This window comes from Acomys russatus, chromosome 6 (assembly GCF_903995435.1).
Source record: "Acomys russatus chromosome 6, mAcoRus1.1, whole genome shotgun sequence".
In the NCBI taxonomy this organism is placed as follows: Eukaryota; Metazoa; Chordata; class Mammalia; order Rodentia; family Muridae; genus Acomys; species Acomys russatus.
This window is the reverse complement of record NC_067142.1, coordinates 32326674-32353108: the sequence shown is the minus strand read 5'-3', so window position 1 is coordinate 32353108 and position 26435 is coordinate 32326674. Positions and strand designations below refer to the sequence as shown.

The 26435-nt window shown below is 42.7% G+C and overlaps 1 protein-coding gene and 1 non-coding gene across 2 annotated transcripts in view; one reads left to right on the top strand and one right to left on the bottom strand.

Annotated features, from left to right (window-relative positions):
• The first annotated feature begins 2110 nt into the window (after positions 1-2110).
• Mdm4 (MDM4 regulator of p53) overlaps positions 2111-26435 on the top strand; it is a 45093-nt gene continuing 20768 nt past the window's right edge. Inside the window, exons 1-5 of the mRNA XM_051147408.1 lie at positions 2111-2247; positions 14542-14653; positions 21129-21206; positions 22948-23081; positions 24626-24681. Coding sequence (XP_051003365.1) covers positions 14576-14653; positions 21129-21206; positions 22948-23081; positions 24626-24681 — 346 coding nt within the window. The 5' untranslated portion in view covers positions 2111-2247; positions 14542-14575. The remainder of the gene's footprint in view (positions 2248-14541; positions 14654-21128; positions 21207-22947; positions 23082-24625; positions 24682-26435) is intronic.
• On the bottom strand, positions 15279-15386 carry LOC127191265 (U6 spliceosomal RNA). Its single transcript, XR_007830879.1, has one exon. It is a non-coding gene; the product is annotated as a U6 spliceosomal RNA (small nuclear RNA).

The following is a 26435-nucleotide window of genomic DNA, read 5'->3' as shown; positions in this document are numbered from 1 at the left end:
CTGATCAGCCTATAGTTGAGCAAGAGAGGGGAGAAGGTAGGACTTCCTACCCAGGTGAGGGGATCCCAGGTGGAGCAGGAGAGAGAAGGTAGTGAAAAGGAAAGTCACCAGGAGTCTGGAGGACAAAGATGGATTAGGGGCAGCCAGGAATGTGCAATGCATAAATCAAGGGAGACCAATGCCCTGTTTTATTTGCATAAGTATGCGTCTATTTCTGGAATCCACATCTCAACACCAACATGTTCTTTTGCGTGTGTGTGTGTGTGTGTGTGTGTGTGTGTGTGTGTGTGTGTGTGTGTGTTCTGAGACAGAGTTTCTCTGTGTAGCCTTGGCTGTCCTGGATTCACTTTGTAGACCAGGCTGGTCTCGAATTTACAGCGATTCACCTGCCTCTGCCTCCCGAGTGTTGGAATTACAGGTGTGTGCCACCACACCTGGCTATGAACATGTTCTTGTCCAGAAAATAATGACCAGGTTCACAAGGTGGCTTATTGACATGTCAAAAAAGAAATAGCAAAGCCGGGTGTGGTGGCGCACATCTGTAATCCCAGCACTCGGGAGGCAGAGGCAGGTGGATCGCTGTGAGTTCAAGGCCAGCCTGGTCTACAAAGCTAGTTCAGGACAGCCAAGGCTACACAGAGAAACCCTGTCTTGAAACAAGAAACAGCCAAAGGATTAGGAAGGCTTAGTTTATAGAGAGAAATGAGAAGATTGGGGATGGGACATGCAAACTGCCTTCAATGAGCCAGGTGGTAGAGAGGCATGCTTTTAATCCTAGCACTCATTATGAAGGCAAAGGCTGGCGAGTCTCTGTGAGTTCGATGCCAACCCGGTCTAAACAGAGTCCCAGGACAGCCAGAAATATTCAGAGAGACCGTTTCAAACAAACAAAAAAAAGCCAGAATAACGTTTACATTGGAAATAATGAATTCATACTGTTCTCCAAAATACTCAGTTATCAACGGCAATAAAAATAATACATTATTATTATTATTGTTATTATTATTGTTTTTCTGAGACAGGGTTTCTCTGTGTAGCCTTGGCTGTCCTGGACTCACTTGTAGACCAGGCTGGCCTTGGACTCATAAAGATCCACCTGCTTCTGCCTCCTGAGTGCTGGGATTAAAGGCGCGCGCGCGCCACTACGCTCGCCTCTCAACAGAAATATGCAACAAGATATATATATATATTTTTTTTTTTTTTGGTTTTTTTTTGAGACAGGGTTTCTCTGTGTAGCCTTGGCCATCCCGGACTCACTTTGTAGACCAGGCTGGCCTCGAACTCACAGCGATCCGCCTGCCTCTGCCTCCCGAGTGCTGGGATTAAAGGCGTGCGCCACCACGCCCGGCTGCAACAAGATATTTCAACTTAGAAATTCCTCTCAGGAAAATACCGAAATAAATGAGGATATTGGGGAGATGGGGAGGAGGTATAGTGTTTGGCACAAGTTGAAGGCAGTTTACTTGAGACAGTGTGCCAGCCCCTGGCGATCGTGGGGAGGCACGACCTGATTCTGTGATCCAAGTAAAGCTCAGTCTCACTATTCTTTGTCCCTCTCTTTTAGCACTTAACACTTATTTTGTGGTCATTCGTAAATAAACCAGTCGTTATGTTTCTCAGCAACAACTCACATGTTGTTTCGCTTGGCGGCCACCCCTGGGGAGGAAGAATAGATAAATTGTATTAAGAATTTTCTGAGGATTTGGAGGCTGCCTTTGATTATGCCCTTAAGCTTTCTTCCTTTTTGATCTCCGGGGACATCGCAGTACATTTTGGAAGAACCCGCGAATTATTATTCTTTCAAAACCTCTTCATTCAAGGCATGATGTAGCACGCCTTAAATCCCAGCACTCCGGAGGCCGATTTGGTGGGTCTCTGTGAGTTCGAGGCCAGCCTGGATTACATAGTGAGTTCCAGGACAGCCAGAGCTACACAAACTCCTTGTGGCAAAAGTAAAATTAAATCAAACTATCTCTCGCTGTCGTCGTCAACATCTGGAGACTCTCTTCCCGGACTAGTATATACTCGATGGTAGATTCTTCAGCCTTTCTAGCTCTCTAGTCCTCCAAGGGCCCCCTCTATGGTTTCGCCGGCCTCCCCGGAAGCTCTTGCGGACGCTGGGCTTGAGAGGCCGGAAGTCGTGTTGCGGTTGCTCGCAGTTTCAAAATGCTGCGGAGGCCTTAGGACCAACGCCTGCCACCCCTCCCCCCAGCTAGGAGGGGGTGCGACTCATGGAGCGGCTGTAAGGTGAGGCGGTGGGGTCTGTCGGGTCGGTGCGGGGGCAGTGGGCGGAGAGCCTCGTAGCGGGGGACCCCGCGGGAGGAGGCTGTTGAACGGAGGGCGGCGGGGGCCGCGGAGCCGCTGGGCCTCGGAAGACGGCGTGGGGGGAAGGGTGGAGCCACGGCCCCGCGGAGGAGAAAAATGGAGTGGGGTGAAACTGGGTTTACAGTGAACAGACGGAAACCGAAGTGAAGGTGTTGATGTTTTAATCGCGTCTCAAATTTGAGAAGTATTGAGGAACTTTGATGTGACTTAAGATTTGAATAATTCTTAGGGTTGCGGACTGTCTGCTTTAGTGTTTGAAAGGTACTCGTTTGGGGTTTACATACGGGATCTCGTTGTTGTTGTTTTTGTTTTAATATCCTTCACAAATGTATTCATGTGATTATTTTCCTTCCTCCTCTTCGTCGTCGTTTTATTAGACGTGATCTCCGCAGCCCACCAGTATTTTAATTACCACACCTTCCAATGAATTGTTGGATATCCCCAAATCTTGACAGCACTCTATTAAGCCACACGTGAATAAAACAATGCCTGACCCCCTTTGTGGGGGTCAGGAAGCTCCAACAGGCACGGGATGTGTCTGTCAAAGAGACTTGAAACCTTTACTAAGTGCCAGTTGCTGCATGTCTGTTCACGTTTAGTTTCCCCCTTCATACATTGCTGCTAGAAAAACGTATTTTAGCTTCAAAGTAATATTTATAATACTCTTCACTGTACTGTGCTGGTCAAGATCGCAACACAACTCCTGTGTGAAAAAAAAAAAATGTGGGGGCTGGAGAGATGGCTCAGCGGTTAAGAGCACTGTCTGTTCTTCTAGAGGTCCTGAGTTCAATCCCCAGCAACCACATGGTGGCTCACAACCATCTATAATGAGATCTAGTATCCTCTTCTGATGTACAGGTGTATATGGAGGCAGAACACTGTGTATGTAATAAATAAATAAATAAATAGATAAATATTTTTAAAAAAATGTGAAAGTGAAAAGTTGATGGGGCTAGTATTCCTAAGCCCCCAGGCTTCCTAATGTTATAACGACTGGGTTCTTAGCTTTCCTGACTTGCTTTCCACATACTTTCAGTTTTAAACTACAGACGGATCATTTTGCAGTCATCACTAGGCACCTTAAGCTTTTCAGATAACAGCAGCTTTCTTTCTTTTCTTTGTTCTCTTTTGGTTTTTGGAGACAGGGTTTCCCTACGTAGCTCTGGCTGTCCTGGACTTGCTTTGTAGACCAGGCTGGCTTCGAACTCACAGAGATTGCCTGCCTCTCCCTCCCCAGTACTGGGAATAAAGGCGTGCACCACCACTGCCTGGCCAACTGCAGCTTTCTATAAGATAAACTCTCTGTTAAAGTGTTTTACATTGTAGTCCATTAAAGAATTTCGTGGAAGCCAGGCATGGTGGCACATGCCTGTAATCCCAGCACTTGGGAGGCAGAGGGAGGTGAATTGCTGTGAGTTGGAGGCCAGCTTTTTCTACAAAGCAAGTTGAGGACAGCCAAGGTTACACAGAGAAACCCGTCTCTCCTCGTTGTTGTACTTTTAGGTTATTTCCTGGCTTGACAAATTGTTGCAGTCTATTTTTGCCACACACTCATCTTTAATGTGTAGCCGACTCGCTAAGAAGTACAACAAAATCTGATTTTTTTTTTTTTTTTTTTAAGATAGGGTCTTATTGTGTAGACCAGGCTAGCCTCTGCCTCCCCAGTGCTAGGATTAAAGGAATGTGTAATTGTACTGGGCTTTGATTTCTTTTTCTTTTCCTTCCATCCTTCCTTTCTTTCTTTTTTTTTTTTTTTTTTTTTTTAAGATTTATTTATTATATACACAGTTTTCTGCCTGCATGCACACTTGCATGCCAGAAAAAGGCATTAGATAACATTATAGATGGTTGTGAGCCACCATGTGGTTACTGAGAATTGAATGCAGGACCTCTGGAAGAGTGGTCAATGCTCTTCACCTCAGAGTCATCTCTCCAGCCTCTCTTTTTCTTTTTTGGTGTTCTTGAGACAGGGTTCTCTGTGTAGCCTTGACTGTCAGTGAACTTGATTTGTAGACCAGGCTGGCCTGGAACTCACAGATCTGCCTGCCTCTGCCTCCCTGAGTGCTGGGATCACAGGCTTCTTTCTCCACTGTGCCTGGCTGCTTTGTTTTCTTATTCAATTGAGTTGAACAAGGGGCAGTAGGTAAGAGTCCTTGGTGCTCTTAACCAGGAGCCAGGCAACTACAGTAGTCTATAACTGCAGCTCTGGGAGGCACCTGATGCCTCTGGCCTTTGTGGACACGCATTGTACATACACCCGGAGACATGCACAGGACACGACTTTAAATAAAGAGTTGAGGGCTGGAGAGATGGCTCAGAGGTTAAGAGCACTGACTGCTCTTCTAAAGGTCAGGAGTTCAATTCCCAGCAACCACATGATGGCTCACAGCCATCTATAATGTGACCTGATGCCCTCTTCTGGCTTGCAGGCAGAATACTGTATACATAATAAATAAATAAATCTTTAAATAAATAAATAAATAAATAAATAAAGAGTTGAATTGTTACATCAAGAACTGTTAGGAGATAAGCTGATGTATTTTGATGCTAATTACAGCTTGCTGTCTGACCCACCCTTTGCTTAATGAAAAGCCATCCCACCTGGGCAGGGCAGGAGATAGGTAGGCCTTAGAGAGGAAGGAATTCTGGGAAGAAGAGAGAGACCTGAAGTGAAGAGAGGAAGGCTGGTAGAGAAGCACATGGCCCGCAGCGTGGATGGAGAATCCAGCCCAGATGAAGAACATTAGCAAGTATTTGGGATTATGGATGGGAGGTAGCTTGATAGAAGCTATTAGAAGCAGATGGCATGGGATTGAGACAGGGATCCCATACCTGCCCCACTATGGGAGGCAATTTAGAGGATTGATATCTGCCTGCCCCAGGTTAACTAAGGCTATCTTAAAATATAACAAGTGTCTGTGTCTTGATTGATGGCTATCCGGGCCTACAGGTAATACAGGTAATTTTAAAAACAATAAAGAACCGGAGCCGGGTGTGGTGGCGCACGCCTTTAATCCCAGCACTCGGGAGGCAGAGGCAGGCGGATCGCTGTGAGTTCGAGGCCAGCCTGGTCTACAAAGTGAGTTCAGGATGGCCAAGGCTACACAGAGAAACCCTGTCTTGAAAAACCAAAAAAAAAAAAAAAAAGAACCTTACAGCTTAAAAGAGTTGATAATTATAACTCTTTAGTTTGTTTATGTTTTTTAGGAGTTTTTAATTCTAGTGTTAAAATGGGTGTTTGAAGCCGGGCGGTGGTGGCACATGCCTTTCATCCCAGCACTTGGGAGGCAGAGGCAGGCGGATTGCTGTGAGTTCGAGGCCAGCCTGGTCTACAAAGTAAGTCTAGGACAGCTGAGGCTACACAGAGAAACCCTGTCTTAAAAAACCAAAACAAACAAACAAACAAACAAATAAATAAATAAATGGATGTTTGGTATATACATTTAATCCCAGTGACATAGGCAGATAGATCTCTGAATACAAGGCCACATAGTGAGACTGTCATTTATAAAAAACAAACAGGCAGGCATTTCAAGATGACGTATAGGAGTCTCTTGGACTAAATGTAGGGTAGAAACCACTTACCATCATTGACAAAAATCAGACTTTCTACTCTATGGTTTTAGGCTAGTAGGAGCACTTTAAAAAGCAAATGTAAAGCCAGGTGTGGTAGTGCTTGCCTTTAATACCAGCACTGGGGAGGCAGAGGAAAGTGGATCACTGTGAGGCCCGCCTGGTCTAGGAAGTGAGGCTAGGACAGCCAAGACTACACAGAAAGACCCTGTCTTGATTTTGTTTTGTTTTGTTTTTTATGGTTTTTTGAGACAGGGTTTCTCTGTGTAGCCTTGACTGTCCCGGACTCACATTGTAGACCAGGCTGGCCTCGAACTCACAGCGATCCACCAGCCTCTGCCTCTCAAGCTCTGGGATTAAAGGCCTGAGCCACCACTCCTGTCTTGAAACAAAACAAAAGAAAACAAAACAAAAAAAGAACAAATGTAAGTTGTTTTTGTTTTTCGAGACAGGGCTTTTCTGTGTTAACCTTGGCTGTCCTAGCCTCACGTTGTAGACCAGGCTGGCCTTGAACTCACAGAGATCCACCTGCCTCTGCCTCCGGAGTGCTAGGATTAAAGGCGTGAGCCACCACCTCCTGGTTGCAAATGTAAGTTTTTCATATGTTGGTGATGATTGGATCTTGTGTGTGCTAAACACTTGTTCTCACAACTCTTCAAGTAAATGTTTTAATTCTGGTATCATTACTTTCCTTTTTTTGATTCAGCAAAGCCTTCTCCAAAGAAGCAACTTGACCTAATTTGAAGAATGAGTTAAGATCCCTCCCATGTATACTACATTTATTTATTTTAATCATTGTGTGTAGGGTGTGTGTGGTGGGGGGAGTCAGAGGGCAGTGTGTGGAATCTTTACCCCCTGAGCCACCTCTCCAGGCAGTGTAAGAACTTTTTTTTTTTTTAATTTTATTTTATATGCATTAGTGTGAAGGTATATCCTTTGGAACTGGAGTTAAGAGACAGTTGTAAACTGCCATGTGAGTGCTGGGAATTGAATTCAGAAGAGTAGACTGTGGGAAAGATTAAGCTTTGTCACAGGTGGAAGCAGTCTTGGTGGGCTTTACCCTTGGGGCACCCCACGAATACCTCCTGACAAACTGAGTGGAGCCATCGTTGGCCTGGAATTCAGGAAGCAGACCTAGGAACCCCACCTGGGCTATTGTCTTTCTAATTGACCCTCAACGGGAGAAGGAGACCGCCCTTCCCACGTGACTTGGGCAGATAGGGAGGCTGAAACCTGTGGCTGACATTCCCATAAATCTATGGGGAAGAGACCTCTTACAACATTGGGGTACTCAGATTACTATTCCTGCAAATACCGAGATAAACAAGGATGAAACTATGGGTGAATTGGAACGCGCTTCTGGGGAGGAGATTAATGTAAGTGATCAGGGGCGACCACAAGCTATGCCCATTGTCCAACCTCAGAACTCTTCAGGTTTATAGAGTGTCAAAATTTCTAAGAGGGGTCACTGCTGAGATACCAACCGCCATGCCCCTAAAATGGATTTCAAACAGACCTGTATTGCAGGAGCAGTGGCCCTTAACAAAAGAAAAGTTACAGGCGCTTCACGGTTTAGTGAAAGAGCAGCTGGAGGCTCAACACATCGAAGAATCTTCCAGTCCCTGGAATTCCCCTGTGTTTGTGGTAAGAAAGAAATCAGGTGGATGGAGAATGATAACAGATTTGAGGGCTATAAACAAGGTGATTCAACCCATGGGTTCGCTTCAACCTGGAATTCCTTTGCCTTCCGTGCTACCTAGGTCTTGGCATATAATTACAATTGATTTAAAAGATTGTTTTTTCACCATACCTCTAATTGAGAAGGACAGGGAAAGGTTTGCTTTCTCAGTACCTACTCTGAACAGTAATTCTCCAATGAAGAGATATCATTGGAAGGTACTTCCACAGGGAATGTTGAATAGCTCAACTTTATGCCAGTATTTTGTGCAACAACCTTTAGAAATAATTCGTAGGCAGTTTCCTCAATCTATCATATACCATTACATGGATGATATTCTGCTAGCTGATTCTGATCCTAGTGTTGTAGAAAAAATGTTTCAGGAAGCACAAAGAATTCTGCCATGCTGGGGATTTCTTTCTTCTATCTTTCTTTCTATCCCTTTTAATATTAAGGAAAAGAGGGGAAGGAAGGGAGGATACAGGTTTGTAGAATAAAAGGTAGATTATTGAATCTACTAACTTCAAAAATCCTACATTGGTATTGTCGAGTGATGAAAATTTAAGACTTTTGATTGATGGAAATTTAAGACTTCAAATTTTGCTTCATATTGATAAGAACTTAAATTGTATATTGTCATTCATTTTTGCCTTATGTATTGTATGTTATATGTTTACAAAATATATATTGTATGTTAGAAACTTAAGTTCATTTTGTTCAATTGTTTATTTAATGTATTATTCATGTACCACTAATGTCTTATGAAAAACTATTAATAATCTCTTCAGGAAGATTGGGGATAAAAGTTGGTATTTAGTTACGTAGAAATCCTACTAGATACTAACTTACTTTATAATAGAGCAGGTTTAATTTCTTGTATATGTCTTCAAAGGAATAGATTGATAACTGTAAGAATAGATAGAGTTGGTCTTCAAACTCTTCAGAGATCCACAGAATATGGCTTTCCTGACAGAGAGAGACATCCACTCCTGGCCGCATCTCCATTTGCATCATTGAAGATGGGGGCTTCAAGAGATGCGGGTGACAGAATGGTCACTGGACAGAGACACTGCTCTTATCTCTACTGCTGATGACAGGCTGACTGGCTGCAATGATCAACAGTGATGCTGGAAAGTTGACTGTCCAGCTTTGAAGAGACTAGATGGATCAGACTGTTGGATTTCCTGCTTCAAAAAGCAGTTTGTTGGATGTTTTGGGCCGATAAGGCTGAAGACTGATTGCCCCAATGAAGGAGAGACTCCAGTGACTATCCAGGCGGTCTGCTCTCTCTGTCCTATGCAACTTGGATGTTGCCCGCCAACACTTCCTTTATTAGATAGATTTTCCATCTTGAGTCTCTGATGGGATTGAAGACTAGATAGCCACAGTGTTACTAGAAGCTTTAGCTTAAGAATTAAAAACACATTTATACATTGATAATTGCAATTTCTCATGAAAGAAAAGGACTCTCTTTGGTAGGATAGTGGAATACTTTCTCTCACGTTAACAAGTATAAAAGGACTTGGTTATGTACTTGATACCTGATTATGTATATCTGTATATGTGTGTATATAGTTCTTAATCTTTTTTAAAAGAGAAGGGGGATGTGTGCGAAAGATTAAGTTTTGTCACAGGTGGAAGCAGTCTTGGCGGGCTTTACCCTTAGGGCACCCCGTGAATACCTTGTGACAAACTGAGTGGAGCCATCCTGGGCCTGGAATTCAGGAAGCAGACCTGGGAACTCCACCTGGGCTATTGTTTTTCTAATTGACTCTCAACGGGAGAAGGAGACTGCCCTTCCCACGTGACTCAGGCAGGTGGGGGAGGAGAGAACAACAAGGAGGAGAGGGCAACGTGGAGTAGAGGGCAACGTGGAGGTGAGGGCAACAAGTTCAGCCCTGGCTTGAGCGCGTGGGGAGCAGCGAACAGGCCGAACCAGCTCGTGGGCCAGAGAGACACCTAAGGACCCGTCCTGTGGAACGGATACCGGAAGGTTCACTCTTTTGTCCCTTTAACCTTTTTTCCTTCTTGTGTAAGCTAGTTGGGTTGTATAATAAAGTTTAATTATTAAGAAACAGAGCCAACAGTGGACAGTGCTTTTAACCACTGAGCCATCTCCAGCCCCCCGCAGAGTAAGAGCTTTTGAGGTGTGGGGAAAGAAGACAGTGTTGGTGTTGAGGAAGTGGCTTTCAGATTTAGAGTTCTGGCTTTAGTGGCCATGGTGACAGAATACCATGATTTGGGTCAGGCTGTCCTATCTGCTCCAGTTCTTTTTTTTGGAAATGAGGATGTATCATGACACTTTAAGGATCAAATGAGGTATGGTAATTTGTCTTGAGTGCTGACCCAAAGGTGTTGCTTATTGTATAACAAAACAGGCTCTACAGCACAAAACTTAACTTCGTTATGCACTTTTTTTTTTAATTTCCAGGCATGTTTACATGGATTGGGGGGGGTACACTTTTCATTTTGAAAACTCAGTACTGAAAACACTGAGAGGAGGAAGTGGTAAAAGTTCTAAGCAAATTTAGTAACCGAATACATTATTTGTCATTATGGGTATTAAATGAGCTTGGAGAATACCACAGTGAAATGGAAACTTGGAAGATCAGCCAGGTGTGGTGAAGTTTGGAAGATCAAAAAAAGCCGGGTGTGGTACCGCATGCCTTTAATCCCAGTACTCAGGAGGCAGAGGCAAGAGTTCGAGGCCAGCCTGGTCTACAGAGTGAGTCCAGGACAGCCAAGGCTATACAGAGAAACCTTATCTCGAAAAACCAATCAACCAAACAAAAAGCCTATATTCTCAATATCCAGGGTGGGGAATGTTTGTGGAAATGGAAGTGCCTAGTATAGGGCTGATTCCTTCTAAACTCACCCCCCACCCCACCACAACCCACTTTTTAGCCTTGGTTGGTAATGAGTCTGGTTGTATCACTGTCACTTAATAAAAGGAGAAGGGGTTTTTAAAAAAGTCATAGGTAAGAATTTAAAAAATGACCACAGGGCTCTCTATGCAGTTAACAGTTATTTTTAAGGTTTTTGCTTGTTTTTTTGAGATAGGGTTTTTCTGTGTAGCCTTGACTGTCCTGGACTCAATTTATAGACCAGCCTGGCCTTGAACTCAGAGATCTGCCTGACTGCTTTCTGATTGCTGGTATTACAGGCATGAGACACTACTGCCTGGCTATTTTTGTTTTTTGAGATAGTCTTTATATCTTCCCTGACTATTCAGGAACTCATTATGTAGACCAGACTGGCCTTGAATTTACAGGGATCCACCTCTTTCTCTTTTCCTTGTGCTGGGATTAAAAGCACATGCCACCACGCCCTGCCATTTCCTTTATTATTTAAAATCATACTTTGCAAATTGTTTGCTTGAACTAGGACTCACTTAAGGTGGTTGTATTTCCGTTAGATTTGTGAGATATTAGGTCTCAACCCCAGGACAAAGGGCCAAGGGGCCTATTTAACACATCAAAGTGGATGCTGGCCACCAGGTTTTGGCCTGCATCCCTCAGTTGCTGCTACCTGTTAGAGGGCACTGCCCCTACTCAGCTCAGGAGCTGGGCTGCTTTTCCCTGAGTTGCCTCTCTCTATATAATCCAGCCATTGTGGCTACCTGTTTTTTCCAGGCTACTCTCTTAGCCAGTCTTCTGGCCCAGGTAGCTCTTCCCCATCTTATTATATGGCTCAGGGTCCTGTTCACTCTGTAGTCTCCCAGATTTTTCTGCCTCTGGCTATGCTCTCCCATCTATATAAGCTTCCTCTTCCACTGTACCTAGGAGCAGTCGTATATTTCCTGTTTAAAAAATTTTTTTATTCATCTGGTGCTGAAACCAGGGGGCCAGTCATGGCTTTCTTTTTTTAAACTTTTTTAAATTTTTATATTTTTTTCATTGACTCCCACTCAGTTTCTCTTTTATCCCAAGATCTTACAGGTTCTTTTGGTATGCCAAAGCTATTTGTCTCCTTTTGTTTATTATTACCCTGCCCTCCATTTGTCATCCACATTATATTTGATGCTAAATACAGATTTTTGCTCTTTATTTTTGGTCAGTATTTGGTCAAAGGCTGCACTTCCTAGGTGTTGAGATTACAGGTGTGTACTACTCTCCCTGGCTGTATTTACGTTTTGGTGCTGTGAATTAAACCCAGGGCTTTACATGTGCACGATAAGGGCTTCAGCCAGTAGCTACAGCCTCAGTCTTACCAGTGACCAGACTGTGTGCGGGTAGGGAAAGAGGAGATCTGCCTCCTTCAGAGTCGCTGCTTTACCCACTTCGTAATTAATCTTTTACCTAGGTGGTTTTAATGTCTCTTAGGAAAAGGCATTATGACCAAGGCAACTTAAAAAAGAAAACATTTAACTAGGGGCTTGCTTACAGTTTTACAAGGTGAGTGAGTACACAACCATCATGGTGTGGAGCGCCAGAGCAGTGGATGAGAGCTTAATCTGACCCATAAGCTGGAGAGAAAAGCTCACCCACCTGCTCACCCCCCCTCCCCCGTGGCACACTAGAGATAAGACATTTGAGTACATGAGCCATTATCATGAAAAAACCACCACAGCATATACTAATGATTGCTACGTGGGTGGTATTTACCCTGATACTTGAAGGCTTAAGGTGAGCCAGATTTGTGCAGAAACTCACAGTGCTTCAAATGAAGGAACAGCCTGTGTAGAGGCCTGCAGCAAGAAGCAACTGTGCTGAGAAACTAAAAGGTCACTTTGCCTATAGTTGGATGAGTGAGCAAGGGGAAGAACAGTGCAGGCAAGGTAAGACTAAAAACCTTCTGAGAAAAAAAGAAAAGAAAAACGTTTCTGGTGGTGGCGCACACCTTTAATCCCAGCCCTTGGGAGGCAGAGGCAGGCGGATCACTGAGTTCGAGGCCAGCCTGGTCTACAAAGTGAGTCCAGGACAGTCAAGGCTACACAGAGAGACCCTGTCTTGAAAAACAAAAACAAAAACAAAAAAAAGGCGGGGGTGGGGGAGAAAAAAAAAGAAAGGGCATTATAAAAACCCATACTTGATAAAAAAACCTGAAAGTTAATCAGGTGCTGAATGGTTTATAATTTCCTCATTATCTCTTACTATTTAGATCTTGACAAATCCTTATAATTTATTTTCCCTGGGAATAAAGAGTAACACCCTCCCTGATCTGAGTAGTTGCACTGGTGGCACACCCCTTTAATCCTAGAATTTGGGAGGCAGAGGCAGGAGGACCTCTGAGTTCCAGGCTAGCTTGGTCTACAGAGAGAGTTCCAGGACAGCCAGGGCTGCACAGAGAAACCCTGAATGGGGGAAAAATTAGAGCAAAAATTGGGCTCAGTGAGTAAAGGTGCCTGCTACGAACCTGATCTAAAGTCAGTCCCTAGGACCAGGATGGTGGAAGGAGAGAACCAACTCCACTGAGTTGTATGCACTGTCGCACAAACATTTCTCCTCAGCCCTGTACCCATACAGAAAATACATAATAAGAATAAGAAAATGGAAGCTGGGTGAGGTGGCGTATGCCATTAATCCCAGTACTCAGGCAGAGGCAGGTGGATCATTGTCAGTTCAAGGCCAGCATGGTCTAAAAAGTGAGTCCAGGACAGCCAGGGTGATAGAGAAACCCTGTCTCGAAAAGCCAACCAACAAACAAAAATTAAAAATAAGTTAACTAAAGTAATATGAGAAAAATTCAGTAATATCATTGAAAGTTTATCTCCCAATTAGATACAGTGTTCTTTCTATCTGTTTAAAGCAACAAAGCCAATTATATACTTCTTAGGAGTCCACTTTGAAGAAAGCAAGGGAATGAAACTGTATTTGGAGTGATTGTTGCACACACAAAAGATCCCCTGGAGCTGGAGTTACAGGCCATTGTGGCCACCCCAACCTTCATGGGTGCTGGGGATCAAAACTCTCCTCCTGTGGAGGAGCAGCAGTCATTCTTAGCAGATGAGCCATCTCTAGCCCTGAATGTGGTACATTAAAAAGCTCCTGTTTTATTTTTAAAGACTGGTTTTTTTTGAGAGGGTCTTACCTTGAACCTCAGGTTAGTCTTGAATTCATGACAAGCCTCCTCAAGCGCTGAGATTTGAGATTACCAGTGTGCCCTACCATGATTACCAGGCAGGCAAATGCTGACAGTCCTTTTCCTGTGGTTCTAACCCCTACCCCCACAGGGTATTTCCCCCATACCCCCACAGGGTTCCTACCCCCACCCCCACAGGGTTTCTCCCTGTAGTTTTTCTTGGCTGTCCTGGACTCACTTTGTAGACCAGCCTGGCCTTGAACTTACAGAGATCCACCTGCCTCTGCCTCCCAGAGTGCTGGGAGTTACAGGGGTGTTCCACAGCACCCAGCTTCCTGTGGTTTTTTGGTCCGGGCATGTTGGAATACCATGGTCTTTGAAAGTTGATATTCCACCTGTGTGTGTCTCCCAGCTCTTAAGCATTCTGTCCACCACCAGACAGCCAATGGGGAGGCAATGATTCTGATTTGCCTTTGAGCTAGAACAGTTTACTCAGCATCAGCACTGGAGGTGGAACATGTCCAAACCTGTCTTTTAGGATTCACCTGAGAGAGGTATGTGTGGTTTAGTCTCTAGCCTTTGTTCTTGGTCTGACTATTGAGAATCGCAGTGTGAGGATTTTGCATTTGTTGTGCATCTCTGCATTTGCAGAGATATTTTCGTGCATATATCAAATTTTTTATCTAACCATTGCCGGTAGTTTTGCCTTTCCCCCCGCTGTTTTGGAGACAGAGTCTCTGTATAGACCTTTGGTGCCCTTGAGGTTGCTGTGTAGAGCAGGCTGGTCTTGAACTCAAAAGATCCACTTGCCTCTGCCTTTTGGGTGCTAGTATTAAAGGTGTGCCACCATGCCCAACTTTTTTTATTTGTTTGTTTCTCTTTACCTCTGAACCATTTCTCCAGCCCTACTTTACATTTTTATGCCTTTTTTTTTCTCCTTTTAGTTTGCTAACTGACTGCGAAATCTTCACTGCCAAAATGACATCGCACTCCACCTCTGCCCAGTGCTCAACAGCTGACAGTGCTTGCAGAATTGCTTCGGAACGAACCAGTCAGGTAATCAGTACTAGGCACCTCATCTTTCCTTACATATATTAAGGAATTGAATTGAAACGTACAGCTGAATTCACTGGGGAGGGTTGGCCTAAAGCAGAAATGGTTGTTTTAAAAACTTATATTACCATTTGAAAGTCATAGACAGCTTGAAATGCTCAAGAGCGAGCTGGCTTTACATTCCTTAGGCCTCTTGATTGTTGAATTCCTTTTCTGTTTTGTTTTTATTTTATTTTATTTTTTTTGAGACGGGATTTCTGTGTGTAGCCTTGACTATCCTGGAATTGCACTGTAGACCAGGCTGGCCTTGAACTCACAGAGATTGGCCTGCCTCTGCCTCCTCTAAGTGCTGGGATTAAAAGTGTGCACCACCATGCCAGGCTTGCTTAATTCTGATATTTGGTTACACTAGGCTTCCGCCGCCTCCCACCCCAAGACAGGGTTTCTCTGTGTAGCCTTGGTTGTCTTGGACTCACTTTGTAGACAGGCTGGCCTCGAACTCACAGCAATCCACCTGCCTCTGCCTCCCGAGTGCTAGGATTAAAGCTGTGCGCTACCACACCCGGCGACTTTTGTTTTTTCAAGATACATAGAAAGGCGTTTTTTGGCAGGGGAGCTGGAATTTAATAAAAATATGGAACGCTTCACAAATTTTCGCATCATCCTTTTGTAGGGGCCATGCTAATCTTCTGTGTATAGTTCCAGTTTTTAGTATATGCGCTGCCAAAGCAAACGCACAGACAGATCTTTTTGACAGTTTCTCTGTGTATCCCTGCCTGTCTTAGAATTCAGTATGTAAACAAGGCTGGCCTTGAACTCAGAAGATCTACCTGCCTCTGCCTCTGCCTCCGCCTCTGGCTCTGCCTTCCAAGTACTGGGATCAAAGGTTTGTACCTGTTAGCTCTAAAATTATTTATTTATTTATTTACTGTTTTTCAAGACAGGGTTTCTGTGTGTAGCCTTGGCTGTCCTAGACTCACTTTGTAGACCAGGCTGGCCTTGAACTCACAGTGATCCTCCTGCCTCTGCCTCCTAAGTGCTGGGATTAAAGGTATGCACTGCCAGACCCGGCAGTGTCTGTGTTAGCCTTGGCTGTCCGTATTTGCTTTGTTGACCAGGCTGGCCTTGAACTCACAGCAATCCACCCGCCTCTGCCTCCCAAGTGCTGAGATTAAAGGCGTGCGCCACCACGCCTGGCCTTATTTTTTATTTATTTATTTATTTATTTTTTTTGGTTTTTCGAGACAGGGTTTCTCTGTGTAGCCTTGGCCATCCTGGACTCACTTTGTAGACCAGGCTGGCCTCGAACTCACAGCGATCCGCCTGCCTCTGCCTCCCGAGTGCTGGGATTAAAGGCGTGCACCACCATGCCCGGCTTTATTTTTTATTTTTTCAAGATTTATTTATTATTATATGTATTGAAAGGACTAGACAAACTCCATTTTGGAACAAAACAAAAACAAAAACCATTTGTTTTTGGAATCTGGAATCTGGCTGAACCCAGATTCCAGAAAACCCACAAACTAGTCTAAACAGAAAAATATTCCCTAGCAACACAATCAGCTCACCTCGGGAAAGTCCAAACATACTCTCTATGTTATGTGCCAGCAGGTGGTCTGGCATATAGCAACACCAATTAGGAGAAGCTAGGCCAAAGTTCCTAATGTCCTGTGACTGCTTCAACCAATCTTTTCTATAGGCCAACTTGCCCCCACATCTGTTACCCAACCATGAAACTCCAAGGCTTATAACTCCCTGCTTGCAGCTTTTCTGCCCAAGTGCCATCCAGTCATATACTGTAAAACCCATTTCTTTGTCTAAAACCTATAAAAACGCCTCTCAATTAAGACTCAAGGCCGCTTCCCTACATTTGCTGTGTCAGTACATTGGAAGGTGGCCCAGGTTCAAAGCCGCATTAAAGATTTCCTTGCCATTGCATTTGGACTTGGCTCTTGGGTGGTCCGTTCTGGGAGTCTGTTGAAATTTTGGGCATCACATTATATGTATGTCTGCCTGCATGTTGTCTGTGACTACATGCATGTGGTGCCCTTGGGAGCTAGAAGGGGGCATTAGACACTCTGGAACTGGGAGTTAGAGCCGATTGTGAGCCATTGTGTGGGTGCTGAAAATCAAACCCAGATCTTTCAGAAGAGCAACAAGTGCTCTTACTTTTTTAAAAAAAATAGTTTTTTAAGACAGGGTTTTACTGTGTAACCCTGGCTGTCTTGGAACTCACTCTGTGCTCTGTAGCCCAGGCTGGCCTCAAACTAGACATCCATCTGCATCTGCCTCCCAAGTGCTGGGATTAAAGGCGTGCACTACTGTTACCTGGCTTTCTTTTGATTGTTTGGGTTTTTGTTGTTGTTTTCTTTCTTATCTTTTAAAAAAAAAAGATTTATTTATTTATTTATTTTTAAAGGTTTATTTATTGGTTATACAGCATGTGTGCCTGCAGGCCAGAAGAGGGCACCAGATCTTATAGATGGCTGTGAGCCACCATGTGGTTGCTGGGAATTGAACTCAGGACCTTTGGAAGAACAGACAGTGCTCTTAACCTGTGAGACATCTCCCCAGCCCTGTTTGTTTTTTTCAAGACAGGGTCTCTTTGTGTAGCCTGGCTGTCGTGGACTTATTTGTAGACCAGGCTGGCCTCGAACTCACAGTGATCCACCTATCTCCCTCCCAAGTGCTGGGATTAAAGGTGTGTGCCACCATGCCCAGCTAGAGACCCTGTCTTAAATCAAACAACAAACAAACAAATAACAAAATTGTATGACGTGGACCAGCTTGGAGGAATGTTTGGAAATGATGGTGTTGGATACAGTGGATTGGTATAGAAGTTAATGTAGCATGCAATAAATAGGCATTAGGAAAGCTCTAGCTCATCTGTCTTGTTGATAGAGGGGAAGGAAGGGAGACCAACTCCAGTGCCTGCACCTGTTGGCTTCCTGCAGAACAGAACTTGAGGACAGTTTTGAAGCTCTCTGAAAGTAGGCTTTCCAGTTTTTTTTTGGTTTTTCGAGACAGGGTTTCTCTGTGTAGCTTTGGCCATCATGGACTCGCTTTGTAGACCAGGCTGGCCTCGAACTCACAGCGATCCGCCTGCCTCTGCCTCCCGAGTGCTGGGATTAAAGGCATGTGCCACCACGCCCGGCTTAGGCTTTCCAGTTTTTTAATACAATAGTGTGTTATAAACTTAGGGACACTGCCATGATCTCAGACTGTGTCCCTAGAAGATGACATCTTATTTTCCTACTGCTCATTTTATCCACACAGATTTATATTTGAGACTCGTCAGCCTGCTTTGTCCTTCATCTCAGAGATAGGGCTAATTTAAGCTGGTCCCATTTCTTAAATTTTCTGTCTTTTCACCTGTTCTTCCTACAGTCAGGATTGAACTTGGGTCTCATGCATGCTAGGCAAATGCTCTACCACCCAGAAGTCTTGGTGGTAGCCACAGCTGCCTTAATTTATTGTTGCTGTAAGAATAAAACCATGTAGAAGAATCTTTACTAGTCAGAATTGTTGGTAGTTGCTGTAGAACTTTCTCACCTGGAGGTGGCTTCATTGCTGTTGTATTCAGGCTTGTGGCCAGGATATGTTCTGAGCAGTAGAATCCATGGATTGTTCTGTAGTCACAGCTGCCACCCACTGCCAGCTCAGGGTTGAAACTGCTACTTTCCTTACTTGGCTCTCTGGTCTTCTGACCAGTACAGCTGGATCAGAATAGATTCTTATACACAGGAAGAGTCCAATTAGATATCTAAATCAATAGGAAGTAGAGAATTGTTATAGAGCCCTGGGTCTTTTTCATTCTTACTACCACCCCTATAACTAAAGCATTAAGGAAGATGGGAGGTAGTATTAGCCATCAAATGTCTTTATTAAGGGGTCTGATGCTATATATAATCCCAACGCAGGAGGATCAATGTGCAAAGCCTGCTTGGGCTTCAGAGTGAATATAAGGTTAGCCTTGGCAGCTGAGTGTGTGTGTGTGTGTGTGTGTGTGTGTGTGTGTGTTCGTGTGTGTGTGTGTGTGTGTGTGGTCGTTCCCCATTTCTTAAAAAGAAAAAGAACCTGAAAAAGGTCCAGACTATTTTTACATATTATATTTATACATTATATAGTAGTATATATTAATAACATAATATATTATATATTAGTGGCATATGTGTATGCATGTGTGTGTATGTATTACTTTATTTATTCATTTATTTATTGGTTCTTTGAGACAAGGTTTCTCTGTGTAGCCTTGGCTATCCTAGACTCACATTGTAGACAAGGCTGGCCTGGAACTCACAGGGATCCACCTGCCTCTGCCTTCCGAGTGCTAGTATTAAAGGCTTGCACCACCACCGCCAAGCCAAAGTAGCATTACTCTTACTAACACAAATTATGAACCATTTGAAGTTTACGGTAGGATTCCGCAGACTTTCTATATAGGGCCAGAAAAAAAATGTTAAGCTTTTCAGGCTATAAAATTTTTGTCTTAACCTTTCAATACTATAGCTCTAAAAATAATGTAAACTCATGGACATGGCCATATTCTAGTATAACCATTTCCAGCAGGAATAGAAGATAGCCGAGTTCCAAAGCACTTGGCTTTGGATGTGTAGAGCTTCAGGGCAAGATCCACAGAGCTGCCAAATTAAAGAGAAGCAAAGAGGGGGAACCCCATCCTTTTTATAAATGCAGAACAGTGTTTGCCATTCCTTGGTTTAATAAATAATTAATAATAAGCTGACATGTAAAAATGGTACATTATGTGGTTATTAATAATTAGTAAGGGAGCTGAGAACATAGCTGAGTGGTACAATACTTTCCTCGTATGTGTGAGGTTCTAACATCAATTTTAAGCAGCATACATAAATGAGTAATGAATAGTATGAAAAAAGAACATTTTAAATAAATATACAAGATGTGAAGGTATATGAGTGGAGAGAAATAGTACAAAAACATAATATATGATAAAACAAGTCACTGTGGCTGGAATAGGATGACAGCAGTAAATAGATAACTTTGTTTTTCCTTAGTGTTTGAGTTTTCATTTGAATTTTATTTATTTTTTTATTTATTTGGTTTTTTTCGAGACAGGGTTTCTCTGTGTAGCCTTATCTGTCCTAGACTCGCTTTGTAGACCAGTCTGGCCTCGAACTCACAGAGATCCACCTGCCTCTGCCTCCCAAGTGCTGATTAAAGGCGTGTGCCACCACTGCCTGGCTCATTTGAATTTTATAATAAAAATATCTAAGCTGGACCTGCAGGCAGATCTCACGTGAGTTCAAGGCCAGCCTGGTCTACAATTTGAGAGTCATGTTTAGTTTGGGCCTATTTTTCAGATTCTTTTTTCTTTTTTAGAGAGATAGGGTTTCTATGAAGTTCTGGCTATATTGGAACTTGTTATGTAGACCAGGCTGGTAGACCAGGCTGGCCTCTGTGAGATTAAAAGTCTGTAGCCAATGCCCAGCCCCTAGCTTTCACATACTTAGGAATGGAATTGGTGTCTTATTTGGTAATTCTGCCTTTTTTTTTTAAATTAACAAACTTATGGGCTGGAGAGATGGCTCAGAGATTAAGAGTGCTGGCTGCTCTTCCAGAGGTCCTGAGTTCAGTTCCCAGTAACCACATGATGGCTCACAACCACCTATAATGAGATCTGGTGCCCTCTTCTGGCATGCAGGCAGAACACGGTATACATAATAAATAAATACATCTTTTTAAAAAATGACAAACTTATGTGTAGGAATGTTTTGCCTGCATGTATATGTGTCCCTCACAGGTGTGTCTGATGCCATCCAAGACCAGAAGAGAGTGTCAGATATTCTGGAACTGGAGTTACAGTTGTGAAGTGCCTGGAAGTGTTGGGAATTGAACTCATATTCCCTGAAAGAACAGCTAGTGCTCTTAACTACTGAGCATCTTTCCAAGAACTGCCAAGGTTTTTTTTTTCCCACAGCAGTTATAGAATTTTAAATTTCTACCAGAAATGCACAAAGATACCAATTTTCCTGTTTGCATGTCCATAGCTATTTTCCATAACAACGTATCATTATTGTCATCCTTGTAGGTATGAATATATTTCCTGTTGTAAATGTCTTATTAGAAAGGCTGCAAGTGTAGGTCTTAAGTCTTATTTATTTATTTATTTTGGTTTTTTGAGACAAGGTTTCTGTGTGTAGACTTGGCTGTCCTAGACTCTGTAGACCACCAGGCTGGCCTTGAACTCACAGCAATCTGCCTGCCTCTGCCTTGCAAGTGCTGGGATTAAAGGCATGTGCCACCACCACCCGGCAGGTTTTAAGTCTTTTAAGGAAGATTTCTTCTTCCTTGATGTTTCAGAAACCAATCTGATATGTAAGTAGCAGCTTTATGCTGGGTTTGTGCAAGAGGATTCAGAGCTCGAGGCCATGCTTTACTACGTAGTAAGTTCCAGGCCTGTCAGGTACAAGAAAATTCTCTTTATGTTTTATGTTTACAGCAGGTACGACCAAAACTGCCACTTCTGAAGATTTTGCAGGCAGCAGGTGCTCAAGGTGAAGTATTCACCATGAAAGATGTAAGTTATCAAAGACAATTCTCAATCTTAAGAGGGGTGAATAGACACTACCATATGCATAGTGCTGAAATCAGAGCCAAGAAAGGAAGTTGTACTGCTGAAGGGGCAGCTGTTGCTGTTGTAAAGACTGCCTTGTTAATTTCCTGTTTCCCCTAGAGTTCCTTTGGAGTACATATATATGTGGTTACTTGCAAGTTCATTGACCTGGGAGTTACAAAGCAAAATGTGTAGCTTAAAGTGTACAGTTCAAGATTTCCTGCCAGGCAGGAATTAGATGTAGTAACTTTGTTATTGCACATTTGTCAGACACTCTGACACTCATTTTGAATGTTTAGGAATTTAAATAACTTAGCATCTGGAAGCTTCTTCCTTTTTTAACCACCAAAGCACACTGAACTTTTTAAGTGGAAAACAGTATTAAAATGTAAATGTACTCAAACACTTTGAATTTACTATGGTAGATCCCTCACTTTCCTGAGCAGAAAACAAAATATGGAGCTCTTTTTTTTTCTTTAGAAGAGTCAAATCTATCAGTACTACTGTTGAGATAGATTACAGATGTTTTTGATTTGCTTGTGATATTTAACAAGAACTTAATTATTGAGTAAAAGGTTAGGTTTTTTTAAAAAAAGATTTATTTATTCATTTTATGTATATAAATGTTTTATCTTTATGTACACTTGCAAGCTAGAAGAGGACATCAGATCACATTATAGATGGTTTTGAGCCACCATGTGGTTGCTGGGGATTGAACTCAGGACCTCTGGAAGAGCAGACAGTGCTCCTAACTTCTGAGCCATCTCTCTAGTCCCAATTAGGTTTTTTTTTTTTTTTTTTTAACCAACTTTTTTGTTTTTTTTTTGAGACAGGGCTTCTCTGTGTAGTCTTGGCTGTCTTGGACTCACTTTGTAGACCAGGCTGGCTTGGAACTCACAGAAATCCTCCTGCCTATTCCTCCCGAGTACTGGGATTAAAGGTGTGCACCACCACGCTTTTTTAAACTTACTTTTAAAAAGCATTTCAGGATCAGGGTGGGAGGATAGAAGGAAAATAAAGATTTCAGTAGATGTACCTTCCCAATTCCTTCCCTTTCCTTCCCCTTCACTTCCTCCTGTTTTGTTTGTTACAAAATTTACCCAAGTAATTGCAAACAGTGTATCAAGGTAGACATAATAAAGATTCTATGAGCTTCTAAAAGTGCACTTTTCAAGTTTAGAATCATGAGTTTTTGAAACCTGAAAAGAAAAAGCCAGATAGACTATGCTTTTATTTGTTAAAGACCCAAATTCTGGTTTTTGTATTAGGACTACTGGTCTATTAATACCAAATTGCTACCTTTTTTCGCTGTTTGTTTTGTTTTTCAAGACAGGGCTTCTCTGTGTAATCTTGGCTGTCCTGGACTCACTTTTGTAGACCAGGCTGGCCTCGAACTCACAGCGATCCGCCTGCCTTTGCCTCCTGAGTGCTGGGATTAAAGGTGTGCGCCACCACGCCCGGCTTTTGTTTTGCGCTGTTCAATTACTTTATTTTGATATAAAAATCTCTGGTTCTGTTGATGGTTGAGTAGATGACCCTGGCAGAGAAGTTATCTGTCCTGTTTGGGGATTGTTTATATACTCTCAGGATTCAAACCCTGGCAGGCTGACACTCTTTCTCTAGCACAGTGTCTTAGGCACTCATCGATAGCTGTGGTGTGGGAGCTGTCAGGCCTGTCATCTCATGGTGTTTTATTCCCATGTAGGTAATGCATTACCTAGGCCAGTATATAATGGTGAAGCAGCTCTATGACCAGCAGCAACAACACATGGTGTATTGTGGTGGAGATCTTCTGGGAGACCTACTTGGATGTCAGAGCTTTTCTGTGAAAGATCCAAGGTAAAAGGGTGAGGCTTATGTATCTCTGAGTGCTTGTACCCGCTCACTCAGTCTGTATAGTTTAGTTTTTCTTTAATCGTTAAGTATTTTAGGGGCTGCATATATTGATTAGCCAGTGAGAACCATGCACAGTACAATAGTTTGAAGTTTGGAGAGTCTGATTGATGGCACATACTGTATAGTAATCACCTTCATACGTCATGCTAAAATAACATTACAGTAAGGAGCACAAAATGGGGAATGCCTGGCACTTAGTGTCAGAGGTTCCTCGAGGAAGCAAAATGTGAGCTGAGCTTTAACAGTTTTTAGAGGGACTAAATGGAAGGAGAACTCCTGAGTGAACATCTCCTATAAAGGTTGATTAGGAGGGAGTCATGGCACTAGGTTACAAGTTTGTGAGGTGTTAGAAAGGAGAAAGTGTGAGGTTCCTTGTAAGCCCAGTAAGAATCAAGTAAAGTTGGCCTCTGTGGTGTTCTCTGCTGATGTGGGGGTGTAGAGGGTCATTGGCTTATCCTTTCAAGCTAGTTGAGAGCTAGTGTTCTTAAATTTGTTTTTGTTTTTGTTTTTCGAGACAGGGTTTTTCTGTGTAATCCTGGCTGTTCTGGACTCACTTTGTAGACCAGGCTGACCTGGAACTCACAGCGATCTGCCTACCTCTGCCTCCTGAGTGCTGGGATTAAAGGTGTGCGCCACCACGCCTGGCCTTAAATTTTTTTTCATGTGTATTTGCCTGCATGTATATGTTTTGCTCATGAACATGTTTGGTGTCCAAAGAGGCCAGAAGATGGTGTGAGATCCCCTGGAGCTAAAGTTATAAATGGTTGTAATCCACTATGTGGGTGCTGGTAGTTGAACTCTGTTTCTCTGTAAGAACTCCTCAGCTGAGCCATCTCTCCGTCCTACCTTCACCCTGCTAGTGGTGTCTGCCCCACCTCCCCCACCATCGCTTTCTTCTGAGCTTATTTTCTCTTAACATTGAGAAAACTTCCTTTCACACTCCCATTTCTCAATCAAAAACACATCCAGAAAGAAAGTAAATTTCAAGGGAAATTTCCCCAATTGGGTTACTAATAGTTAATATAATAAAATTTGATCAAATTTTTATTGAGGACACGTTAGCAGTAGCTGGATATTTGCTTCTTTTTGCTTTTTAAAATAGGGCCTCACATTAGCTCAAAGTCAGTATGTTGCTAAGAATAACCTTGAACTTGATTTTCCAGCCTCAACTTCCCAAGTGCTGGGGTTTTAGGCATGCACTTCTGTGCCTGGCTCCTTCTTAATATTTAAATTATTTTTTAAAGATTACGAGTGCAGTGGCGCATGTCTGTAATCCCAGCACTCTGGGAGGCAGAGGCAGGAAGATCTCTGAGTTTGAGGCCAGTCTGGTCTATAAAGTGAGTCCATGACAGCTAGGGCTACATAGAGAAACCCTGTCTTGGGGGGAGAAATGGGAAAAGATTTTTGTCTGTAAATCTTAAGAGAAAGTAGGAATGTAACATGCCACAGGAATAATTAATTAATTAATAATAATATTATTTTTACAGCCCTCTCTATGATATGCTAAGAAAGAATCTTGTCACGTCAGGCTCTATTAACACAGGTATGTTACATGTTTCTTCAGTCTCTATTGAAGTTTTGCGTTTAAGGGAGCAAATGATGGGATCAAGGGTCAAATGAAAATGGGAGTGCTGTCTGACACGACTGAAGGGATATATGTATGACTGACATCCAGGAGGGTATTACTTTAAGTAAGTTGGAACTGATAAGTCTGATTTGACTGAAGCTAGAGAAGGGAGAAATGCTTATATCCTAGGTGTAGTTTGTTTTCCTTTATGCAGCATGGGAGATTGAGCCTAGGGCCTTGTATTTTTGTGCTCCACCACTGACCTGTGTTTCTAGCTTTCTATTTACTATCTTGAGACAATATCTCCCTAAGTTACCCTTGCTGGCCTTGAACTCACTCTGTAGTCCAGGCAGGCCTTGAATTTGTGATTCCTCTGCCACTGTCTTCCTAGTAGCTGGTTTCCTGGTCTGTGAAAGCAGGCCCAGCTTAAACATAGTAATTATAAGCATTACATTGTTTCATCTTTATATACTTAAAAAATTTCTAAGATATGGCTTTCCCCTTCAAACATAACCACATCATTGCTGTACTGATAAGTAATAGTAAAATAAATGTTCCCTGGGGGCTGGAGAGATGGCTCAGAGGGTAAGGGCATTGACTGCTCTTTCAGATGTCCCGAGTTCAATTCACAGCAACCACATGGTGGCTCACAGCCATCTATAATAAAATCTGGTGCCCTCTTCTGGCCTGCAGATGTACATGCAGGCAGAGCACTGTATACATAATAATAAAGAAAAAAAAAATGTTCCCGAATCCTATTGAAGAAGCTAGTTTTAGTTTGTTTTTCCTCTCAGTCATCTTAAAAATACTTTTTACTTTTGGTTTGTTCAGATGAGGATCCAAACAAAGCCCACACATTGCATTGGGTATATTTTAATAACCAAAAACCTTAACTGCCCTCTTTGTGTGTATGTGAATATGTATGTGTATATGAGAGATTTGGTTTGACATTAAATTGACACCTTTTTATTTGAATGTCACATAATGATTGTACATATTTGTGGTGTACCATGTATTTTGTTACATATAGAATCTTGTGATCATCAGGATAACTAGCATACGAACCATCTCACATTTAGCTTTCTTGTGTTTGAAACATTCAAAATCTTCACCCCCAGGTATTGACAGTCAGTAAATTATTATGGCCACTGTACTGTGGTGTAGGATACTCCTTTTGGTTTTCATTATATTTGTTGAAGATTTGGATCATTTGTTTTGTAGGATTGTCTGTGTTATAGAATTGACTGGTTATATCCTTGTGCTTGTGTTATTTTACCCTTGTTGTTTTAGGTATTGCTTGAATAAATTCAAGTTTAAATTACTTTGCTGATAGGTCTTCATTGATGGTGCTTTGGGCTTTCCCCCCTTTATGGATCTCACTTTAGTTATGTAAGCCTGCCCCTCTTTTACATATGACTCTGTGGGCTCTTGGTAGTATTGATTGCTCTCACCCATCTATTATAAAGTTTCTTTCAAGAAATTTTTACTTCAATGGTTTTAGTAATTTGTTTACACAACACATTTCTTTGCTTATTTATGAGACACAGTCACACATTATAGTTCAGGATGGCCTGGAACTTTCTGTGTATGCCAGGCTAGGCTCAAGCTTGGAAATAACTATCCTAGCCTCCTGAATGTTGGGATCCCAGGCTTGAGCCACTACAGTTGTCTCAGTAAACTCTTATCTACAAACCGATTTGACCCTTCCCAGACCCTTTAGATACCACTTT